Source organism: Podarcis erhardii, assembly GCF_964252035.2.
Source record: "Podarcis erhardii genome assembly, chromosome: 14".
Classification (NCBI taxonomy): domain Eukaryota; kingdom Metazoa; phylum Chordata; class Lepidosauria; order Squamata; family Lacertidae; genus Podarcis; species Podarcis erhardii.
The window spans coordinates 29,166,249-29,185,881 of NC_138503.1; the positions used below are offsets into that span (position 1 = coordinate 29,166,249).

Sequence of the window (19,633 nt, forward strand, 5' to 3'; positions counted from 1 at the left end):
TATGGCCAGGCACCTGCAACCCACCAACACAAAAGCTCTGTCTAGAGAACACAGCAGGACACAGCAAGTTTGCATAGTTCCAACATTTAATAAACTTTAATCTCTCTAGCGTTATATCCACATCCATTAAATTAAAAAAACAAAACAACTGGCCACAGGAATTGGCTCCTTGTTTAAATTACAAGAAATTATTTGTGCACCAAAAAAGTTATGATAGAAAACGAGTCCTGGGCAGCCCGTTCTTTCCCCTGCCCACAACTGCACAGCCTCCACCTCCACCAGCAGCGGAGAGCAGGGAACAGACCTGGAGGGAGAGAGGCAGGCAAGGCGGGCAGTGCAACCTCAGGACCAGCAACAGATTGTCATCAAGGAGGAAGAAGAAGAAGAAGAGGAGGAGGGGGAACAAGGCACATGAGGAAAGATGGAAGCTCCAGTGACTTTGGGCAGATCCAGGGAGGGGCTGGGCACAGCTCAGTGGTCAAGCAGCAGCCGCCGCCCCCAGGCCCCCTCCCCGTGGCCCCAGAGGAATTCCTGCTCCGGCATGGGGGAGGGCGGAGCCACCCGCCTTGGGTTGAAGAGACACACCCATGGCATCAATCGTCCATCTCAGCCCCAACTGTCACGGGTGGGGGGAGGGGAAGAGGAGGAGGAGCCCAGCTCACCTCCCAGTCTACCAAGGCATGGGTAGGCAGGTGGCCGGCTGCACAAGGAAGAGGCCCCAAACGGTGGCACAAGCTCCGTGGATCAGTGGGAAGGGCACGGAACGGAGCAAGAGAGGAGGAGTCAGGCTCTTATTGCTGCTGGCAGGGCAGAAAGAAGGCGACGGAGCTGGGGGCCTGTGCCACTTTAACAACCCCCCTGCCCCACATTGGACGGGGCACTCTCAGCCATGCCCCTGCGTAGAGACGAAGGCTTGAGGGGCTTTTCCTGCCCCTCCCCAAGCAGCGAGGAAGGCAGCCCCGCGCAGATGCCCCTCCAACCACAGCGGAGGCAGGCAGAGAAACTGGTTCAGTCTTTAAAAAATCACTTTGGCGAGTTAAAACCAGTGCCTAGGGTGCCTGGGTGCCTTGTCCTCCAGCAGCATCCTGGCCCACACGCAGAGTGCCTCTGTCCAAGGTCCCCACCCAGCCATGGGGGGGGGGGTTGAGAGAGCAGACCGGTGTAGAGCCTCTGGCCCCTTGGTCCTGCCCCTGATGCGCCGGGGGGCTGCAGGCTCATCAAAGGGTGCTTTGGTCTCTGATGAAGGCAGTCCTCTCGCCCTCCTCCTCTTCCTCAGGCCCCTCCTGCCAGGCGTCCGAAGGCAGCCCCTTGTAGGCGATGATGCCTCCGCTCTCCAGCGAATACACCTTGACCCCGCGCAGGCACAGCCCGGAGCGCAGCTGTAGCACCAGGAAGACCAGGACGAAGACCAGGACGATGAAGGCACAGCTCAGGATGGCCACCACCACGGGCAAGCGGGAGGGGCCGCCGGCAACCTGCACGCCCTCCCTGAGGAGGGTGGGTGAGGCCCGGCTGCTCTGGGTCTGGTGGGAGCACGTCTGCTCCTGGCTGTTGTAGTGGGCGTGGGCCGGGCAGGACAGACACTGGGTGGCTTCCGGGCCCAGGCAGGTGGCGCAGGACGGGTGGCAGGGCACGCAGAGGCGGGAGCTCAGCTGGGGCTCCAGGATGTTCTCCAGAGGGGGGGCCACAGTGCCCGGTGCAAAGGCAGGGGGGCACGTTTTGAGGCAGCTCTTCTGGTGGAGGTAGAAGCCCTCTTCGCACACTGCAAGGAGAGAAGAGGCAAGAGAAGGGCTCAGGCCTCCAGGCTCTGGAAGAAAAAGCATTCAGGCAGCGCCAAGGAGCAAGGTCCACCCCTTACCTGTGGTGGAGAAAGGGTGTGGGGTCTCTTGTCCACACAGCCCCCTCTGTGGGGGCCCCCTTTGCCCAGGAACATGGGCAGAAGATGGCATGGTTCCCATTTGCACCAAACACATTGGACAGCTTATGAAAGCTGCCCTCTGTACGCCCAGTCACTCAGAGCAGTGCCTAGTGGGAGGAACCCTGGTGGCAACTGCAGAGGGCCTTCTTGATAGTGACACCCTCCCTGTGGAATGCCTTCCTTCAGATTACAAGGAGATAAATAATTACACAACTTTCAGAAGACACTTGATGTTTTATGGTTTTAGATATGCTGTAAACCACGCAGAGTGGCTGGGGAAACCCAGCCAGATGGGCGGGGTATAAATAATAATAATAAAATAATTGTTGTTGTTCAGAGCAGGGCTCCAGCATAGGCTTTTTGAGTGGAGCAGGTTTGGGAGCCAGTGGAGGTGTAGTGGTTGGACTATGCCCTAGGAGACCGGGGCTCAAATCTCTGCTCAGCTGTGAAGTTCCCTGGGTGACCTTGGGCCATTCGCTGCCTCTCGACCTCACAGGGTTGTTGTTGGAAGGGAAAGACTGTGGCGCCACCTTGAGCTCCTTGGAGAAACTGGTAGGATATGGATGCAATGAAACAAATAACTACAACAAAACTTACCCACGCAGGCCTGGCTGCTGGTCAAGGTCTTGCAGCCGCTGCTCTCAAACTGGTTGGAGAGGCTGGGGGGGTCGGTGGCCGTCCCGTACAGAACTAGAGTGAACTTGGTGAGGGTGCCTGCAGGTGGAAGGGCAGGAAGGTGTGAGGAAGAGGCAGAGCCACCCAACCTGCCCTCCTCCCACACCAGAGCCCTTCCCTGTCAGTCAAGGAGTTGTGCCTGGCACCCTCTGCTGCGCAACAGCCCCCAAGAAGGGCCTAACGCTGAAGAGCACTGGTTCCCAAACTGGGTGGTGAGATTACAGGGGGAGGGGGACGCTAAGAGGCAAGGGGGTGACTTTCAGACTCTGAAAAGCTGGTATTGCTGGATCAAGGTCATCTGTTTTGTGGAATTAAATTGAATAGTTTTAATCGGATTTTGAATAAAGGTGCAATTAATTGTTTTGAATGTTATTGTGTTATGATCTACCATTAAGGGGGTGGTGCAAACTGCTATTCTGAGTAATGCTTTTTATAGGATAAGTGGGGGGACGGGACACTGGGAATCAGCTTATGGAACCAAGTTTGTGAACCGCTGCTGTTGAGGCCACAGGTGGGGAAGGGGGCCACATTCAGGAGCTCAGCACAGCATCCCCATCCCTCCCTCCTTCTGTCCAGCCAGCAGGCAGGGATGGCAGCTGGGGAAGCCCCCCCCCCCTTTCTGGGGTTTCCGTCACAGGGAATTAAAACAGAGCAAGAGGGAATTAAACAGCTGTTGGGGTTGGGGGGCAGGGAGGGAGGGAGGGAGGGAGGGAATGCCCACAGCTGGGCCCAGTAAGCGGGGGGGGGGGGGGAGGTCAGGCAGCGCTCCTGGGAGAGAGACCAAATTGCAGCTGATGTGACAAGGAGCAGAGGAAGCTGAGGGGGTGGAGAAATGACAGGTGGCTGTCACGGGGACTGGAGGGATTTGAGACAAGGGGGGGGGCGCGCTGGATGGCTGAAATATTTTTCTTGCCACAACAAGTGGGTCTGGGTGTAGAGAAGTAGGTGCCCTTCCCCCGTTACCAAAATTGTTGGCTTCACTGGTGTTCTCAATCTCCAGCACCCACTCGCCAGTGGGGTCCTCGTCCCACGAATGCGTCGTCATGAAGGCCCAGTCATTGAAGCCATCAGCTGAGTAGTCGTGGGGCCTGGGGAGAGGACAAAAGTGAGAGGCATTGGGGGGCAGAGGCAGCTTCCCAGAAGGGAGTGGGTCCAGGGAAGGCAGGGGGCTTACCGGGCAGCCAGCAAAGTGGAGCGGGTTCCCATGGGACTGACAAGGTGGATGGCTAGGTCACCCCGGCGGTTGTAGGAGAGGGTGAGCCGGGCCTGGACGTGCTCCAGCTGCCCCACATAGCTGGCCTTCCCCAGGCAGGCATCCACTTTCTGCCGCACCTCCAGGCGCTTCCCAATGTCCCTGCAGGAGGCAACAGGCACCCATGGTCAGGGCCGAAACAGGATGTGAAAGGAGCAAGAGCCCTGCCACTCCCCTTCCCGCAGGACCTGAGATCCCTAGCCTGGCCGGAGGAGGCTTCGCCAGCCAGCAGCAGCCTCAGAGGGCAGATTGTGCAAGGCAGAACTCTGGATAAAAAAAGGATTGCAGTGGGCAGGAATGCTGGGGCTGGCCTGCTCTAGCAAGGACCACCAACCCAGCCTCATCCCTGCTCCACCCCCCGCACCCTCTGATCCCCAGAGGTCCAGCACCACAGGACCATAAGGTGTTGTCCACCAGCAGCAAAATATCCAGAATTAGCCTGAAAAGCAAACTCCAGCCCGGTCCTTGGCACTCAGCAGTGTTTGGAGGGCAGGGCAAGAGATGGGAGCAGCCCCCGCTGCAGAAACACCCTGGAGAAAGGCAGCTCTGTCCTGTCCTTGAAAAGCCTCCTCTGTCTGGCTCATGTGGACGGACGGACACTCCCTCCCTCTCTCTCTCCAGCCGCTTCCAGCCAGTTCCAGTCCACGCCAAGGGAAGCTGCAGCCACCTCTCCTTCCCCGATTTCTAGGCCACAGCCCATTTCAGATCAGATGCTCCTTAGGATTTCTACACATTGTCTGTGCGATGTTCAAACACAGACGACGCAATAGTCTAGTCCTCAAGGAGCCCGATGCCCCAAGCTTGTTTCACCCTCAGTAACTGGCACCCCCTCCTTCCTCAGGAGGGCCTGACCCCAAAGCCACCCCCTCCCTGCTCCACTGTGGGGACGCACTTTGGCTCAGTGAGGATGTCCAGGACACACTTCCGCTGAGGCCCCACCGAGGTCCAGTTCCTGGCAAGAGTCACCATGGCGCCGGCGTCCAGGAGTCCATAGCCGTACGAGTGGCTGACTGCAAGCAGAGGGAGGAAGAAGGGTGTGAGAGAGGCTCAGGACCTGCCCCTGCCCCCTGCCACCACCCCAGAGTGACATGTCCTTGGCAGGCGCCTGCTTACCTTTGCGTCCCACCCCGTTGGTGGCCCAGTCGTTGGTGTTGAGGTGGGCGGGCTTGGAGGTCTGCACAACCAGGTGCTGCATATCGCGCCAGGTCAGGTTCTTGCTGCGGAGAAGGAGCAGCCGTGTCTCACCGGAGAGGGCAAGGGTGCCAAAGCCCTCATCTCCATCAGGGACCAAAGCAGCACCCCCACCCCCACAAGCCCTTCTCCCCTCCCTCCCGGCCCCCTTACTTTGCTTCCAGCGCCAGGGCAATAATCCCAGCCGCCAATGGGGCAGAGGCGGAGGTGCCCGTGTGGGACTCGGTGCACTTCTGCCTCAGGTCTGTAGTCACCTGGGGAGAAGGAGGAGGAGGCGGCACAGGGTGATTTCCATGTTGTGACCCAAAGCCTGCACCCAAACCCCAACCCCCCGTCAGGCTCGATGGAGACTCACAATCTGCTTCTCGTTCTGGCTGCCGCTGCTGTAGGTGGTGGCAAGGGTGGAGGAGCAAGCCTCACTGTACCAGGGCACGTTCCCATACTGGGTGGTGCTGCTGATCGAGAGGGTGTAGATGCTGTTGGTGTAGCCGTCGCAGTTGCAGCTGTCGTGCTCGCGCCCGCCATTCCCAGAAGCCCAGACGAAGATGGAGCCCAGCCCGTTGCGGCCCTGGGGTGGGGTGGGGACCAAGTCAGGCAGAGGCAAGACTAGGGGTGGGGTGGGAGGCCTGGCAGCAGCCCAATCTCACCCCAAGGGCCACCCTTCCTCCTCCCCTGGCTGCAGACCACAGGCTCACCTGGCTGACGCCCCGGTAGAAGGCCTCTTCAGCCAAGCGGGCCGGGCCGTCCACCGTCTTGCCGTCGTCCTCAGGGCCCCAACTGGCGCTGTAGATGTGGATGTGGTTGGGGTTGAGGCCCAGGGAGCGGGCCTCCACAGCATCCGTCACCTCTCCATCCAGCATGCGGACACCTAAGATGATGGTACAGATGGACATCACTAATGGCACTGCTCTGGTCTGCCTTGGCGGGGCCGCACCTGGAGTCCTGTGCCCAGTTCTGGGCACCACAGTTTAAGGAGGGTATTGACAAGTTGGAAGAGGTGCTGAAGAGGGTGACCGAGATGATCAAGGGTCTGGAAGCCAAGCTTTATGGGGAACGGTGGAAGGAGTTAGGTATGTTTCACCTGGAGAAGGGGTGATATGAGAGCCACCTTCAAATATCTGAAGGGCTGCCACATGGAGGATGGAGCAAGCTTATTTTGTGATGCTCCAGAGTGCAGGACCCAAACTAATGGAGTCAAATGACAAGAAAGAGGACTACAGTGGTGCCCCGCAAGACGAACGCCTCGCAAGACGGAAAACCCGCTAGACGAAAGGGTTTTCCGTTTTGGAGGCGCTTCGCAAAACGAATTTCCCTATGGGCTTGCTTCGCAAGACGAAAATGTCTTGCAAGTTCCTGCCGGGTTTTTTCCCCTTTCCCCCCCTTTTCCTAAGCCCTAAGCCGCTTATCAGCTGATCCGCTAAAAGCCGCTAAACCGCTAATAGCGCTAATCCGCTAAGCTGTCAATGGGCTTGCTTCGTAAGACGAAAAAACCGCTAGACGAAGAGCCTCACGGAACGGATTAATTTCGTCTTGCGAGGCACCACTGTATAAGAGCTGTTTGACAGGGGAACGACCTCCTGTCCCTTTAAAAGACATCTGAAGGCAGCCCTGTTTAGGGAAGTTTTTAATATCTAATGCTGTATTGTTTTTAACACTTGATTGGGAGCTGCCCAGAGTGGCTGGGAAAACTCAGCCAGATGGGCGGGGTATAAATAATAAATTATTTATTATTATTGTTGTTGCTTTGCAGGGGGGTTGGATTAGATGACTCTTGGGGTCCCTTCCAACTCTACAATTTATGATTTTAGACCCCCTCTGGGCAGCTAACCCAGTGTGAGAAGCTGGATGAGGAGCAGAGCCCAAGGCGGAGACGATGCCCTCCTTACCTCCGATCTTGGCGTTGTAAGCAACACCTACACCACAGATGCCATTGTTTGCCACAGCAGCTACTTCACCTGCACACCGAGTACCATGCCTGTAAGAAGGAGAGAGGGAGGTCTGACTTGAGCTGGGTGGGGAGGGACTGGCAGCCATACATTAGAACAGGGAGAAAACAGGGGGCAGGGGACAAGCAAACCTGCCCCAAACTTCTCTCCCTCTCAGTGCAGCCTGAACAGTCAGGGTTCAAATGGGCAAAGGAGGGGAGGGGGGAACTGCAGCATTCCCAGGGGTAGGAAGCTCCATCCACCTTTCCTTCTGCACAGCGCCATTTCCAGCCCACATGTCCCCAGCGACTGAGCTTCCAGGACTGAGCAGAACGGGTGTTCCTCTTTCCCTACCCAGTATCTCCCATCCTTGTCTAACCTCTCTCCGGAAAGGCTCCCCACCTATTGTCATTCATTTGGGTGTAACGCGGCTGAGGGTCTGAATCCTGATCGTTCACATCAAAGCTGGCGGCAGGATCCTGAAGGAAGGAAGAATTACAGTATTGTAGAGTTGGGAGGGATCCAGGGGGATCCCTCTAGTCCAACTACCTGCAATGCAGGAATAACAACGAAAGAGCCCAGGATCACCTCTTTCCCCGCTGGAATTGGCCTCCCCACAATCACGTTTTCTGCACCAGCAGTAAACTCCCAGTTCCAAAAGCTCCAGTTGTGACCCCAAGAGTCCAGAAAGGACCACTGTTCCATGTGTGATGCAAAGCGGTGCTGCGGGTGGCCACAACCAGAGGCTGAATTTGCTTGAGCTTATTCCGTCCGGGTATTGCTCACAGGCAGGGCTTGATGGGGCTCAGAAGGGCTCTGGGATTTTGTTACTGCTACAAAGCTTCCCTCAGCTTGCGTGCAAAAGTGGCCTCGGCATGGGTGGGTGGGAGGGGGGTTGTCTCACGAAAAGTCGTGGCCCCTTCTACCAGCCCTGCAAAGTGGGCACGGCATGTGCCTAGGGAGCTCGCTCACATCCCACTCACATAGTTGGCCTCCAGATCCGGGTGGTTCTTCTCAATGCCGTCGTCCAAGATGGAGATCACGATGCCACGCCCCGTGTAGCCCTGCTGCCAGGCCTCCCGCACATTCAGGTCTCGCTGGTTCCCATTGGACTGGAGGGCAAAGGGAGAAAGGTGGGGGGAGCAGAAGGCCAGTCAGCACAGCCAGTAGGGCAACTCTAAAGGCTACGGAGCCGTGGCAGTGTTTCGTCACATGGGGGGTGGCGTGGAGGAAACCATCTCTAACTAGACCCCAGATGCCTGGCTCACAGAATCATAGAACTGCAGAGTTGGAAAGGACTCCAAGGGTCATCTAGTCCAACCCCTTGCCATGCAGGAATCTCAGCTAAGTCTTTAAGGAAGATCCTGTAGCTGAGAATTGGGGAATGCTGGCTGCTGCTCCCTTCACTACCCCTTCCCGTTTTCTTGGAAAGTGGCAGGATCAAGCCCCACATATTCATTGGGGCAGAAGAATGCCAGCTCCAGCCTCTTGGCCCTACTATTCTATACTAAGCAAAGAGGATTCTACAGTGGGGAGGAGGGGTGGGGGAGAATCAGCAACACTGCAGCAACACCTCCTTCAACGCCTGACAAGTCCCCAGTTGGAAATGGACCGTGCAAGACTCCTAGCTTTGGGGGAGAACCACTGGCACAAAGAGAACGTGCTGGGAGAGAGCCTTCTCTGTGGTGTCCCCTAAAAGCTGTGGAACTCCCTCCACAAAGAGGTGCACCTGGCACCTTCATTGCACAGCTTCTGAAGAATGCCGAAGACATACCTCTTTCCTCTGGCTTCTGACACTTATGGTGGGAAGTTGTTTTAAATTATTTGTAATGCAGGCAACTCCCAATTTACGTGGGGATTATGTTCCGAGGCACTGCCCGCATCAGTGAAATCACATATACTTGAAACACCATTGGAAATGCCTGCAACCCCCCTCTAAACCAGTGTTTCCCACACTTGGATCTCCATCTGTTTTTGGACTACAACTCTCATCATCCCTAGCTAGCAAGGCCAGTGGTTAGGGATGATGGGAATTGTAGTCTGAAAAAACAGCTGGAGACCCAAGTTTGGGAAACACTGCTTTAAATCTATGGAAACACTTGAAAAACCAGCACCACTTACCAGACCACCAAAGTACACCACAATCACTCCCTCCAAACTTCCTTTCTCAAATTCAAACCCTCCACAGGCCTCAAAGGTCAGTGCAAAGGCTTGTGGGATTGCACTTGCAAAGGCTTGTGGGATTCCTGGGCACTGTTTCTGGGCTCTCTCAGGGCCCATTTTTGCTGTTTTAAAAGTCACTTCCAGGTTTGGTGCAATGCATGCATGTGCAGTCCTGCTGAACACATGTAAATTGAGAGTTGCCTGTATTGTTTTTAATGCTATGACCTGCCCTGGGACCTTAGGGTGAAGAGCAGGTAATATATAAATTAGCAACAACAACAGCAATGATGTTGCCCCATTCTTTAGGACAGGATCCGGATGGTGCCCCTCAGTGGCCTCTGGGACTTCCTGGCAGTCCAAGGGCTGGGGCAGATTCTGTTCCGGGGCGGTGGCAGCTCCTGTGAGCTCAGTCATGGAGGGGGCTTTGTTCCCAGGCTGCCACTAATCCTCCAGGCAGGGAGGGAGGGAGGGAGTGATTAACTCTGTGGGAGGGGATTAGCAGTCACATCAGGGCGCCCTTGCCCAACCACCATGTGGGTGGAAGGGCATGGCTGGCAGCAGCCCTGGGGAGGGCAGAATCCAGTGCCTGTTGCCTGGTGGCTTCTGCTTCCCTTCATCATCACGCCCCCCCTCCCACTTACCAGGTACCACTGCTGAGGGAACTTGGGGTCTGAGGGCTCCAGGAAGGTGTCCCGCTTTGTCCGGCGCTTGGACACCTGCTGCTCCAGCCAGTGCACCTGAGGAGGCAAAAGGCAGAAAAGGCACTGAAGGGCAGCCTCCCAAGTGCACCCTTGGGTGTGAGGAGCAAGCAGGTCCCCATGGAGGTGGCTGGTAGGGGCACAGTTGCTGGCAAGAATGACAGGATGCTTTGCAGAAAGATCTTGGCACCCGCAGGGGTGCAGCTCAGTTCAGCCATGCACAAAGTGGACTCTCGAACCCCACAACGCCCAGGAGGACCAGGGTCAGTCAGGCCAGGGACATCCTTGGCCAAATGTGGAGGGGACCCATCCTTTCCCCTATTGCCACCCATAGGGAGACCAGAAGGACTCAGGCAGCCACCAAAATGCCTGGCAGGGTGGGCTCCAGCCTCTCATCTCTTTCTTGGACCATGTCAAGCCAGTGGCCCACCTAGCTCTGTGTCGTCTGCACTAAGTGGCAGCAATGTAGTGCCATTGCAGTTATTGCAGTGTCAGGCTAGGATTCAGTTCACATCCCCAGGCATGAGGCTCCCTGGCTGGCCTTGGGCCAGTTGCTGTATTGCCCAGCCTGCCTCCCAGGATTGTTGTGAAGGTGATGTGGCCGGAGACACCCTGGAGGAAGGGAAGGGTAATGAAGAGCCAGAATTGCAGGGGAGGAGGCGGCCCAGACAGGCTGCTAATCCTCTGGGCTTTCTTCTGCAGCCCAAAATGGAACCAGGATATCAGGCCCATCTGGTTTAAAACCAGCCTGATTAGACACCCTCCACAGCCTATCCCAGAACCGGCCCCAGGCCATGTGCAGAGCACAAAAGTGCCCAGTCGAGGCAAGCTGGAGGCAGAAAGCCCCTCTGCTCTCTCCACCCTGGGAGCTCAGCCCAAAGCCTCAAGCAGGAGCCAACCCCAGCTGTCTCCAGGAGAAATGGGCGCCAAAGCCCTACAGCGCAGCATCAGGCCTGCATTGAACAGAGCAAGGGCTTTTGTGCTCTGTAGCACCCCCATGGTGACTGCCTCTCACTTGGAACAGGTTCCCTGCTTCTGTGGACTCACCTGTGGCTCTCTGCCCAGATAGCTGTGGTGGGACCGGTGTGGGGAGAGGGAACGCTTGGCCACCCCTCGGTGATGGAAGTGGTAATAGTCTCCAACGATCTAGGGTGGGGGAGAAAGGAGGAATGAATGAGACAAAAAATCTCCCATGTGTCGGTCCAAGCAGGGCAACCCGTGATAGCACAAGGCAGAGGTCCCATCCAGGGAAGGCTCCCCATGGGCCAGTATAGCCCCACATGCTGGCACCCAGTTACATGGAAGGGAGGGAGGAGAGGCCAAATCCAGGAGCTCCTCTCCCCACCGCTCATCCCCATGAGGGCCACCAGCTGGCTCCTGCTCCTTCCCCACATGCCGCCTGCAGGGCCTGGCTAAGATGCTAAGAAGATTCTGATGTAAATCTCTAATCTTTAAACAAACCCCTCAAAAGAAGGGCAGGGCGAGAGCAGCAGCTCCTCAAGTGACCTCATGGCGCTGGGCCCAAGTGGCAGAGAGGAGGAGGAAGGAAAAGGGCAGCTTGCTGGCCTCCCTAGAGATGGCACGGCGGGGGGGGGGGGAGAGCTATGCCAAGCGGACACTTGAGGGACCCCCACCTAAGCCTTGCCAGCGACGGGCTCCTACTCCCTTCCAGCGTCCAGTGTGCAGCCTCCCAGGTGACAATTTCTGAATGTTCCCTCTCATTTCCCGCACCCGCACTCTTAGCAGGGCACAGACCACCACTGAAGGCAAAAGCAGGAGGATAGGGTATGCCGGCAGGTCAAAAGGGTTGCCCTCTGCAAAGAGGAAGCTCAAGGGAAGGAAGGAAGCAGGCATGGAGGTCCCACAGCAGTTGTGGTTGACCCCTCTTGCCCTATTCTCTTCTTGGTTGCAAGGCTCACAAGGGAAGTCCCTTTTAGCCTAGCGAACCTCACAAGGTTGCTGTGAAGATAAAAAGAGGGAACTCCACAACCACCGTGGAATTGTGTCTGCTTGGAGAAAGATGGGTACAGGAGTATTTATCAGCGTCCACAGCTCAACAGCAGCCCCTGGCCCCAGCAGACCCCTTCACCAGAGGCTCCTCCCAGGAGACTTTCAGCCTGTACATTCCAGGGGCTGAAGCCTCCACTCCTAACGCTCAACTGCAAAAAAAGGGGTCGTGCAATTCCCCCCTCCCCAGAAGACAGCTGAAGAGAATTGCAGGGCATTTTGCCATAGAAACAAGGGCTTAAGTGTAAGGGGACACCAGCTCCTGCCCCGAGAATTGGCACTGTGCCAGCGGTGGGGGCAATTTGCAGACAGAGCATCACTGCCAGGCAGAGAGGAGAGGGAGGTGCCCCACCCTGGTGGGCTCCAGCCTAAGCAAGGAGAGGCTCTTCTGGTGCCCCTGCCCCTTGCTGAATGCAGCACAAGCCCTCAACTGGGCAGCTGGGGCCGGCCCCAGGTCTTCAAGGAAGGGACTCCCCTCTTCCCAGATCCCTTTGCCTTCTTCCTGGAGTGCCTCAGAACCCCGAGCTAGTCGTTGCCTGCCCCACACCTGGCTGTGCACCAGGCCCTGGCTCCCTGCCCTATTTTCCCCAAAACAAATAGGATTCCCCTTCGCAGGGCCTCTTGCCTTGGCTGCTGCCCGCAGGTGCCACAAACCTGCTCAGCCTGCCCTAGGAAGGAGCCAGGAGCCACAACGGGCACTTAGGGGGTACAGCAGCACAGGCCAGGGCAGGAAGGAAGAAGCATGACCCACAGAGGACTGACACCCCACTCCTTAGCTCCAGTCCTGAACCTTAGGCTGTGCAGGACTGAACCCTGGTCCATTCCAGTTGTGCCAGGGGCAAAACATTCCTCACAGATGAACAAAAGGAATTTCACTGAACAGCTTCTTTCCTGCCTCCGGAATCAAAGGCCCAGTGGCAGAGAAAGCCCACTTCTGCATAACTGCCTCCTCCACGTGCCCCCTGCCCCAGGGGTCTTGGGTCTTCTGCAGAGTATTCTACCCCTCCACCCCAGCCCAACTGAGCCTGAGCACCAGGCTGCTGCACAGCACCTCCCCTCATTGGGCTCACAGGATCTGACCAGGACTGGAAGGGTAGGATGCTCTGGAGAAGCTCAGCACCCAGAACGGAAGGCTCTGTTGCCATGTCGTCCGCCAGAACCCACATCCAGCTCCAAGGGATAGTTCAACGCAGCAGGGAAAGGTTGTTCCCTCATGTGCAAGGCCAGAATGCCTGGCTCTCATCGCCTGGGCGGTGGAGGCCTTGAGTTGGTGAGGGAGGAAGCGGTGAAGGGGCGATTGCAACCAGGAGCTGGCAAATGGCAAGCAGCCTGGAATGATCCTCATGCGAAGAAGAAGACCAAAGTGTGATAGAAGTTTATAAAAATTATGCATAGTGTGGGGAAAAGTGGGTAGAGCAAGTTTTGCTCCCTTCTCAACACTAGAACTGATGCATGGACATCGAATAAAGCTGACTATTGGAAGGTTCAAGACTAATAAAGTCATTATTCACGAAATTTAACTATGGAACTCATGCCCACAAGAGGCAGTGATGGCCATCAACTTGGATGGCTTTAAAAGAGGATTGAACAAATTCAGGGAGGAGAGGGCAATCAATGACTACTAGCCAGGATGGCTATGCTCTGCCTCCACAGTTGGAAACAACAGGAGGAGAGTGTTGCCCTTGTGCTCAGGTCCCGCTTACAAGTTTCCGAGAAGGGGCACCTGATTGCAGGACATTCACTGTTCACTGCGAGAACAGAAAACTGAAATAGATGGGCCCCATTTGGCTTGATCCAGCAGGTTGTTCTTAGCTCCAGAGAAACAGCTTGTTTTGTCCCCCGAAGATGCTCTAGCAGGCCAAGCCCCCGTCCTGCCCCCCAACCAAGCTTCACTCTGGAGTCCGGACTCATCAAGGCTGTGCCATGTTTTCTAGGCACAGGTCCACACTTTCTAGGTCCATGTGGTTTTTTGAGTGTGTTTCACTGCTTCCCCTGGGAAAACCCACTGTTTACTGTTGAATTGGAACAAATGGTAATCAGTTTTTCCACGGATTCCCTTTTGTTCCAATTCAGCGGTTTTTTCCAAGGGTAGCGGCAACACATACATATAAAATCACTTGGACACGGACCTAGAAAGTGCAGGCCTGTGGCAGGAAAGTGTGGTGCAGAAGGAAGTCTGGGTGAGCCCTAAAGCAGCTGGTGAGCTCAGCAAGTGAGGAAGCCTCTGGGCCTCTCTCTAAGGCGGCCATATGACCAGGAGAGGAAGTGGGAATGGGGTGCTGCACCTCCCTGTCAACATGGCAAGTGCTTTCAACAGAGCCAGCCCCAAAAGAGCTGGACTCCCTCATCTCCCCCTGGAGCAAGAGATCCAATCCATCCCGAGTGCCAGTCCCACCCTGCAGTCAGCCCTGCCTTAGGTGGGCTTCAGTGAAGCTCATCAGCCCCGTTCAATCCCATATGCTTTGTCAATGCTGGTCAATGCCACGTCTTCCCACTCCAGTCAAGGGTGAAATGATTCAAGAGTTGCAGGGCAGCAAACAGCGTGGCATGAAATCCCACCGGATGAGAACAAGGGATGGCCTCAAGGTAGGCAAACAGCCCCAGGGCACACAGTGTCCCATCCCACATGCAGGTGAAGTGCAAACAGCCTCAGGGGGCAAGCTGTGCTTTTGACCTTTCCAAATCTGCCCAGAAGATGATGCAACTGGCAACTCCATGCCTGATGCCAAGCAAAGCTTGCATTGGTCGTGCGTCAACACAGGGCAGCTGGGCCCACCACCACCTCCAAGATACGAGGCTCCTTTGGCAAAGAGAGCCAACCAGCCACCCGCAAAAAGTCGCTTTCCAAGAGGCAGCAACAAATGCCCTTTTGTAAGGTGCACAAGCATTACCTTTCCACCTGTAGGGAGTTTAACTGAATCACATTCAACCAGAAAGGACAAGGAAAAAGGTAGAGCAGCCTGCTGCCACTGGAGCCACATTCCACCTTCAGCACATCAAGCAACACCTCCCACCCACCACAGCCAGCCCCACTGCAGAGCACATGAAAATATTCTGCCAAAGGCCTACAAAAAACTCAATGCAACTCCTGAAAGCAAATTGAACTAGAGGTTGTAGGAGAAGGAAAACCAATCATATGACACCATAGTCGCTGGCCAATCCCACCTGGGCAAACATTGGTTCCTCATCCCAATCTCAGCTAGCTCTGAACACCCAACAGACTTTCCCAGGTGGAGTTTCCAGCTCGCCCACCACAGCCAAACACCCTGCCTCTATTGTTAGCACCTCCCAGTGTCTCCATGCATGGAAAAGAGCCCCTCCCCCAGACCCCTGCAATGAGGAGAGCAGCAGGTGTGCCTCAAACCCAGCAAGGCTCTTAGCTTCAGCATTTGTTTCATGGCTCAAATATCTCCCTTCTAAAGACAGCAGCACCACACCTGGCCTTTTTCTTTACTCCTTCCAAGCCCTGCATCAAGGGCTGCTCCTTCCCTCCCTTAGCCCATTTCAGCTTCCCTTCAGGTTTGGGGTTGCACTAGCTCCAGGGAGACTGCAGGCATCACTCACCGGGCCCATGTTGAGGAATCCATGCTTCTTGGCCAGCCGCTCTGCTTCCTGTGGCCCAGCAGGGACTAGGACGGCCCAGGTGTTGGTGTAGACGTGCTGGCCAAGCACTTCTCTGGCCAGGAGAGCTAGGGCCCCAATCAGAGTCCACAACAACAGCAGCCAGGGTGGCCTCAGATCCATGAAAGCCGGGAAAGGGGGGAACCCAGGGAGCACCTCAAAGCAGGCCCTCACTCTGCCGCCCAGCAAGGCCCCAGACAGTCCGAGGCAGCATCAGGGCTAGCGGTCAGGAGAGGGAGAGCAGGAGGCAAACCTCGAAGGTGTCACCTGTGCAGCACCTGGGGAGAGAAAAGGAGAGATTCAGATCCTAGACAGAGACTAGCAAAAGGCCAGGATGGTGATGAGGAGCCACACAGAGACCTGCTCATGGGCACCTCAGCACAGGCTTGATGTGCCACCACCCCAAAGGTCTGTCCCACACCCCAGGATGCAGAGACGTGTGGCAAGTAAGCTGTTCCTGCACCCAGCATGCTGAGATTCTTTCCCAGAGCTCTTTGCCCCCCAATGGCCATCAGGTGTCTCCTCCTCATCCTCATCCTCTCCCTTAACCCTGCCCCGGAAAAGGGCCCTGCTCCCAAGAGCTGAAGAGGCTGCTTGTTCAGGAGGGGCTGGGAACGTCCAGGGCTCTTTTGGCCAGACAGGCACTCATCCACTTGGGTGGCCTAGCAGGGCTGAAAACTCCAGCAGGAGGCTCCTGGGCCAGGCTGGCCCCGGGGGGAAACTGACAAAAAGAGCTCTCTACCTACTTCACAGGCCTTGAGCGAAGAGAGAGGCTGGGCTGCAGCTGAACTACCTGCGAGTGACTCGAGGAAGCCACACTTGGCTCAAAAGACGTTTTAGGGAAAGTTTCAAGGCCGGGAGGCTCTGACTCGGGTTCTTGAAAAGCCAAGAAGGGATCAGCCCCCCACACCCATTGCTGAGGCAGCTTAACCCTCCTCTAATCAGAGGCTCTGGAATTCTATGAGGGGGCGAAGAATGTGCAATTAGACTTTGGCAAACTGTATTTGCATATGGTTATCGGCAACTGTGAACTGTCCTGGGATGATTATTTTTAATTGAAGGGGTATAAAATATCTTAAGCAGATACTTGCAGAATGTGGAAATTTGCAGTTCCGCATTTCCCACACTTCTTTGGAAAGCTACTGAGAAGGGAGAGGTGGGGCTTATGGAGACACAAGATAAACAGGGGTCAACAAGTCTGCAGAGATGGGCAGGGACCAACAACGCCCACAAATTACCTCCTCAGAATCCCTCCTGCAACACTTGGGGAAACTCAAAGCTCTATCTGGCCCTGAGCTGTCACCCCAGTTCCACCTCCCTATGCTGCTCTGTCAACCTTCTGCACCAAGGCAGGCAGAACGCAAATTGCTCCACTCACCTCCCAGGGACACAGAAAGCAGGGGAATATCAAAAAGGCACACTTGATAGAGGGTAGTTGGGTGGAAGAACAAGAAGAACCTGGGACTCAGGACCACTGTGAGGCCAACTATGCAGCAGACAGAGACTACAAAGCACTCCATTGTTGGCTTAGCAATAAGGAACTTAGACTTTGGAACAGAACCTGAAGGATCATTTGCTCTCTGCAAGGCCAGAGTCTCCTCTCTTCCATGTCACCCAAACCCTCATGCCAACAACACATAACCAGAAGTGACCCAAGGTGGGACGGATCAGAGGTGAGCTTCCGTGCTACCAGTTATGAAGCTGCTGCTGCTGCCACCACCACCAGAGTCAAGCCTTTGGTCCGCCTAGCTCAATATGGCTTCCTCCAATGGGCAGGGTCTCAAGCACAGAGGACGGTCTTTCCCAACAGCACTGGCCACCTGCTCCTGTTCCTTGGAGATGCTGCTGGGAACTGAACCCAGGAGATTCTGCAGGCACAGCAGCTGGTCTGCCCCTGAAGGAGAATCCAGTCCCCTGAGATCACGGTCTCAAGCAGGCTTGGCCGCTCCCCGCAGATGGCAACCAGTTCCTAACACATACACCCTGTGCCATCAGCTGTGCTCCTGGGTCCTTTATGACCTGGCCCTTCTAGGTCGGTCTGTGGCCAGGGCCGCTCTGCCACATCTAAAATCCTGACAATAAAACTTGTTCATTGAGACAATGCTGCAAAGTGAGGGGCCCTCAAGACACTGCTTAACAACTCCCATATGGCTAAGAGGAGGGACACAGATGTTGCCCCCCATGCCTCGCTCTATGGGAACAAGCTTATTCCTTTAACTGAGGGGCCCAGAGGGATAGGGGAACAGAAGCAGCTCCTGTGGTTCAATGCCAGGAAGTTTTGAAATGCCATAAAGAGGAGAGGGAGTGGCAGCTGCATGCCAGGCCAGGCAGGAGGAGATGGAAGAGTCTGTCTGAATGGAAAACCAGAGGAGTTTCCATCCCCAGGCAACAAGGCAGCAGAAGAGTGTCTCTTACAGCAGGAAGGGAAGTGAGTTAACCCTTAGAGGTATGCAAACCCAAACTCATGACACACCACAAAAGCCTCATCTTCTTTGGAGATCACTTGTAGCCGAGTAAAATTGTCTTCCATGAAAATGGTCTTAACAAGGAGTCTGTAAGTGACTGTGGAGGCCAAAGCCTCATACATGACCCAGAGAGAAAGTGGCTTAGGAACTTTCATCCTGTGACCTCTTTGGGCACAGCACCAAGCTGGGCAGAAAACCAGAGGCCCAACAACCACACTATGTCCACAAGCAGCTGAAGAAAGAGCACCGATCGGGGTGGGAGAACGGTTGACATCTTCCCTCCAGAGCCAGTTGGAGAGCTTCCCCAGGCAGACTCAGGTACACCTGGCTAAATCCCTCCCACTCCCGCCTCAGCCTCCAGGACACTCGGATTCCCCTCAAGACACAGACCCACACACACCAGCTTGCCCCACATGAGCCTAGGCACATGAAGAGGCCACCTGTGCCCCGGGAACATCCGCTGAGCCTTCTAGCCCCAGGGAGACTGCAAGCAGGCAGAATCCAGGTGCTCTTGCGACAGCACACCTACAGAGGGAAGGGCTGGGGAAAAGAGCACCCAGAAGTGGCAGGGCTATGACAGCATCGACTCATTTCCTTAGAAGCGGGAGGACAGTGCAGCTGGACAGAAAGCAGTCAGCCTCGCCAGCTCAGCCGGCAGCCGCCATCCCCACCTTCCCGGTGGAAGCTAAGGGGTGGCCTTGTATTCCCCCCCCTCCTACCGTATGGTACCCCAAGATATTGGCAACCCACTTCTCTCTGCTTATTAAATGGGGGTCCAATCCGTGGGACCCTCTCCCCCGTTTCATAGGGGGCGGGGAAGTGGTCGGGGGAACTTTCTCGGGGCAGCCGGGCCGTCGCTTCCGTCGAGAAGCCACGTCCACGCCGACTTCTGCCTGGCCCCCCAGCGCAGCGCAGCTGGCCGCCCAGGCTCGTCTGGCAGGCAGGGTGACTCACGCCTCCCCTCGCCGCGGTTAAAGACGGAAAGCCGGAGGAGACGGCGAGGGAGGAAAACAAGCCACGCCAAAGAGGGGAGGTTGCCCTTGGGGGTTCCTGCCGCCGACAGGCCCGGCTGAAGACGGCCTCGGGAATGTGCCATGCCCCGAGTGGGCATTGCTCGGGGAGGCCGGCAAGGGCCAGGCGCCACCTGCGCCGCCGCCCGGGGACCTCAGACTACTCGGCTTCAAGCGTCACGGCCGCGCCGTCGGGAAAGACCTGGCCGAGCCCTTCTCCAGTCAGGGCCGTCGGGGAAGCTTCCCTCGGGAAGGGCCCAGGCGGGTCGAGCGAGAAAAACCCCGTCCCGTCGCCTCCAGGGGGACGGGCAGCAGCAGCAACAGGGCGGACGAACCGACTGCTAGATAGCTCGCTCCCCCCCCCCCAGGCCCCTGCCCGAAACACCGGCCGCTGCCTTACCGGGCCGCCGCCGGCTGCTCCTCTCCTCCGAAGGGCTCCTGCGTCTGGCAGCGCCCGCCCGCCCGCCCCGTCTGGCCCCTTTATGGGCGGCGGCAGGAGCAGCGTCACCTAGACGGGAGGGAAGGACCGGGAAGCCCAGCCCGGAGGAGCCCCCGCCCCGCGGGCAGCAGCAGGAGGCGGAGGCGCAGCGCTTGTTTACTCCCAGGAACCGCCGGACGGACCGGAGAGGGGGCGGCCCTCTACGGCTCCTCCTCCCGACGAGGGGCACCGAGAGCGCAGGCGAAAAGGCAGGCAGGCAGGCAGGGAAG

The 19,633-nt window shown here is 56.6% G+C and overlaps 1 protein-coding gene across 1 annotated transcript; it reads right to left on the reverse strand.

Annotated features, from left to right (window-relative positions):
* Positions 1 to 68: 68 nt before the first annotated feature.
* On the reverse strand, positions 69 to 19,633 carry FURIN (furin, paired basic amino acid cleaving enzyme). The gene is made up of 16 exons (XM_081840526.1): positions 19,326 to 19,633; positions 15,394 to 15,728; positions 10,870 to 10,968; positions 9,766 to 9,861; positions 7,945 to 8,073; positions 7,364 to 7,440; positions 6,923 to 7,011; positions 5,732 to 5,904; positions 5,392 to 5,604; positions 5,190 to 5,290; positions 4,959 to 5,062; positions 4,738 to 4,855; positions 3,768 to 3,947; positions 3,557 to 3,681; positions 2,516 to 2,632; positions 69 to 1,762 (listed from the first exon to the last, which is right to left on the reverse strand). The coding sequence occupies exons 2-16, from the start codon at positions 15,571 to 15,573 to the stop codon at positions 1,218 to 1,220; spliced, it is 2,346 nt and encodes a 781-aa protein (XP_081696652.1). The 5' UTR covers positions 15,574 to 15,728; positions 19,326 to 19,633; the 3' UTR covers positions 69 to 1,217.

Coding starts and splice junctions, on each gene's coding strand:
- FURIN (XM_081840526.1), bottom strand. CDS start 15,573: ATGGATCTGAGGCCACCCTGGCTGCTGTTGTTGTGGACTCTGATTGGG. Junction 5,291..5,391: donor GCCAGAACGAGAAGCAGATT/GTGAGTCTCCAT, acceptor CCTTCTCCCCAG/GTGACTACAGACCTGAGGCA. Junction 1,763..2,515: donor CAGCAGCCAGGCCTGCGTGG/GTAAGTTTTGTT, acceptor CTCTCCTTGCAG/TGTGCGAAGAGGGCTTCTAC.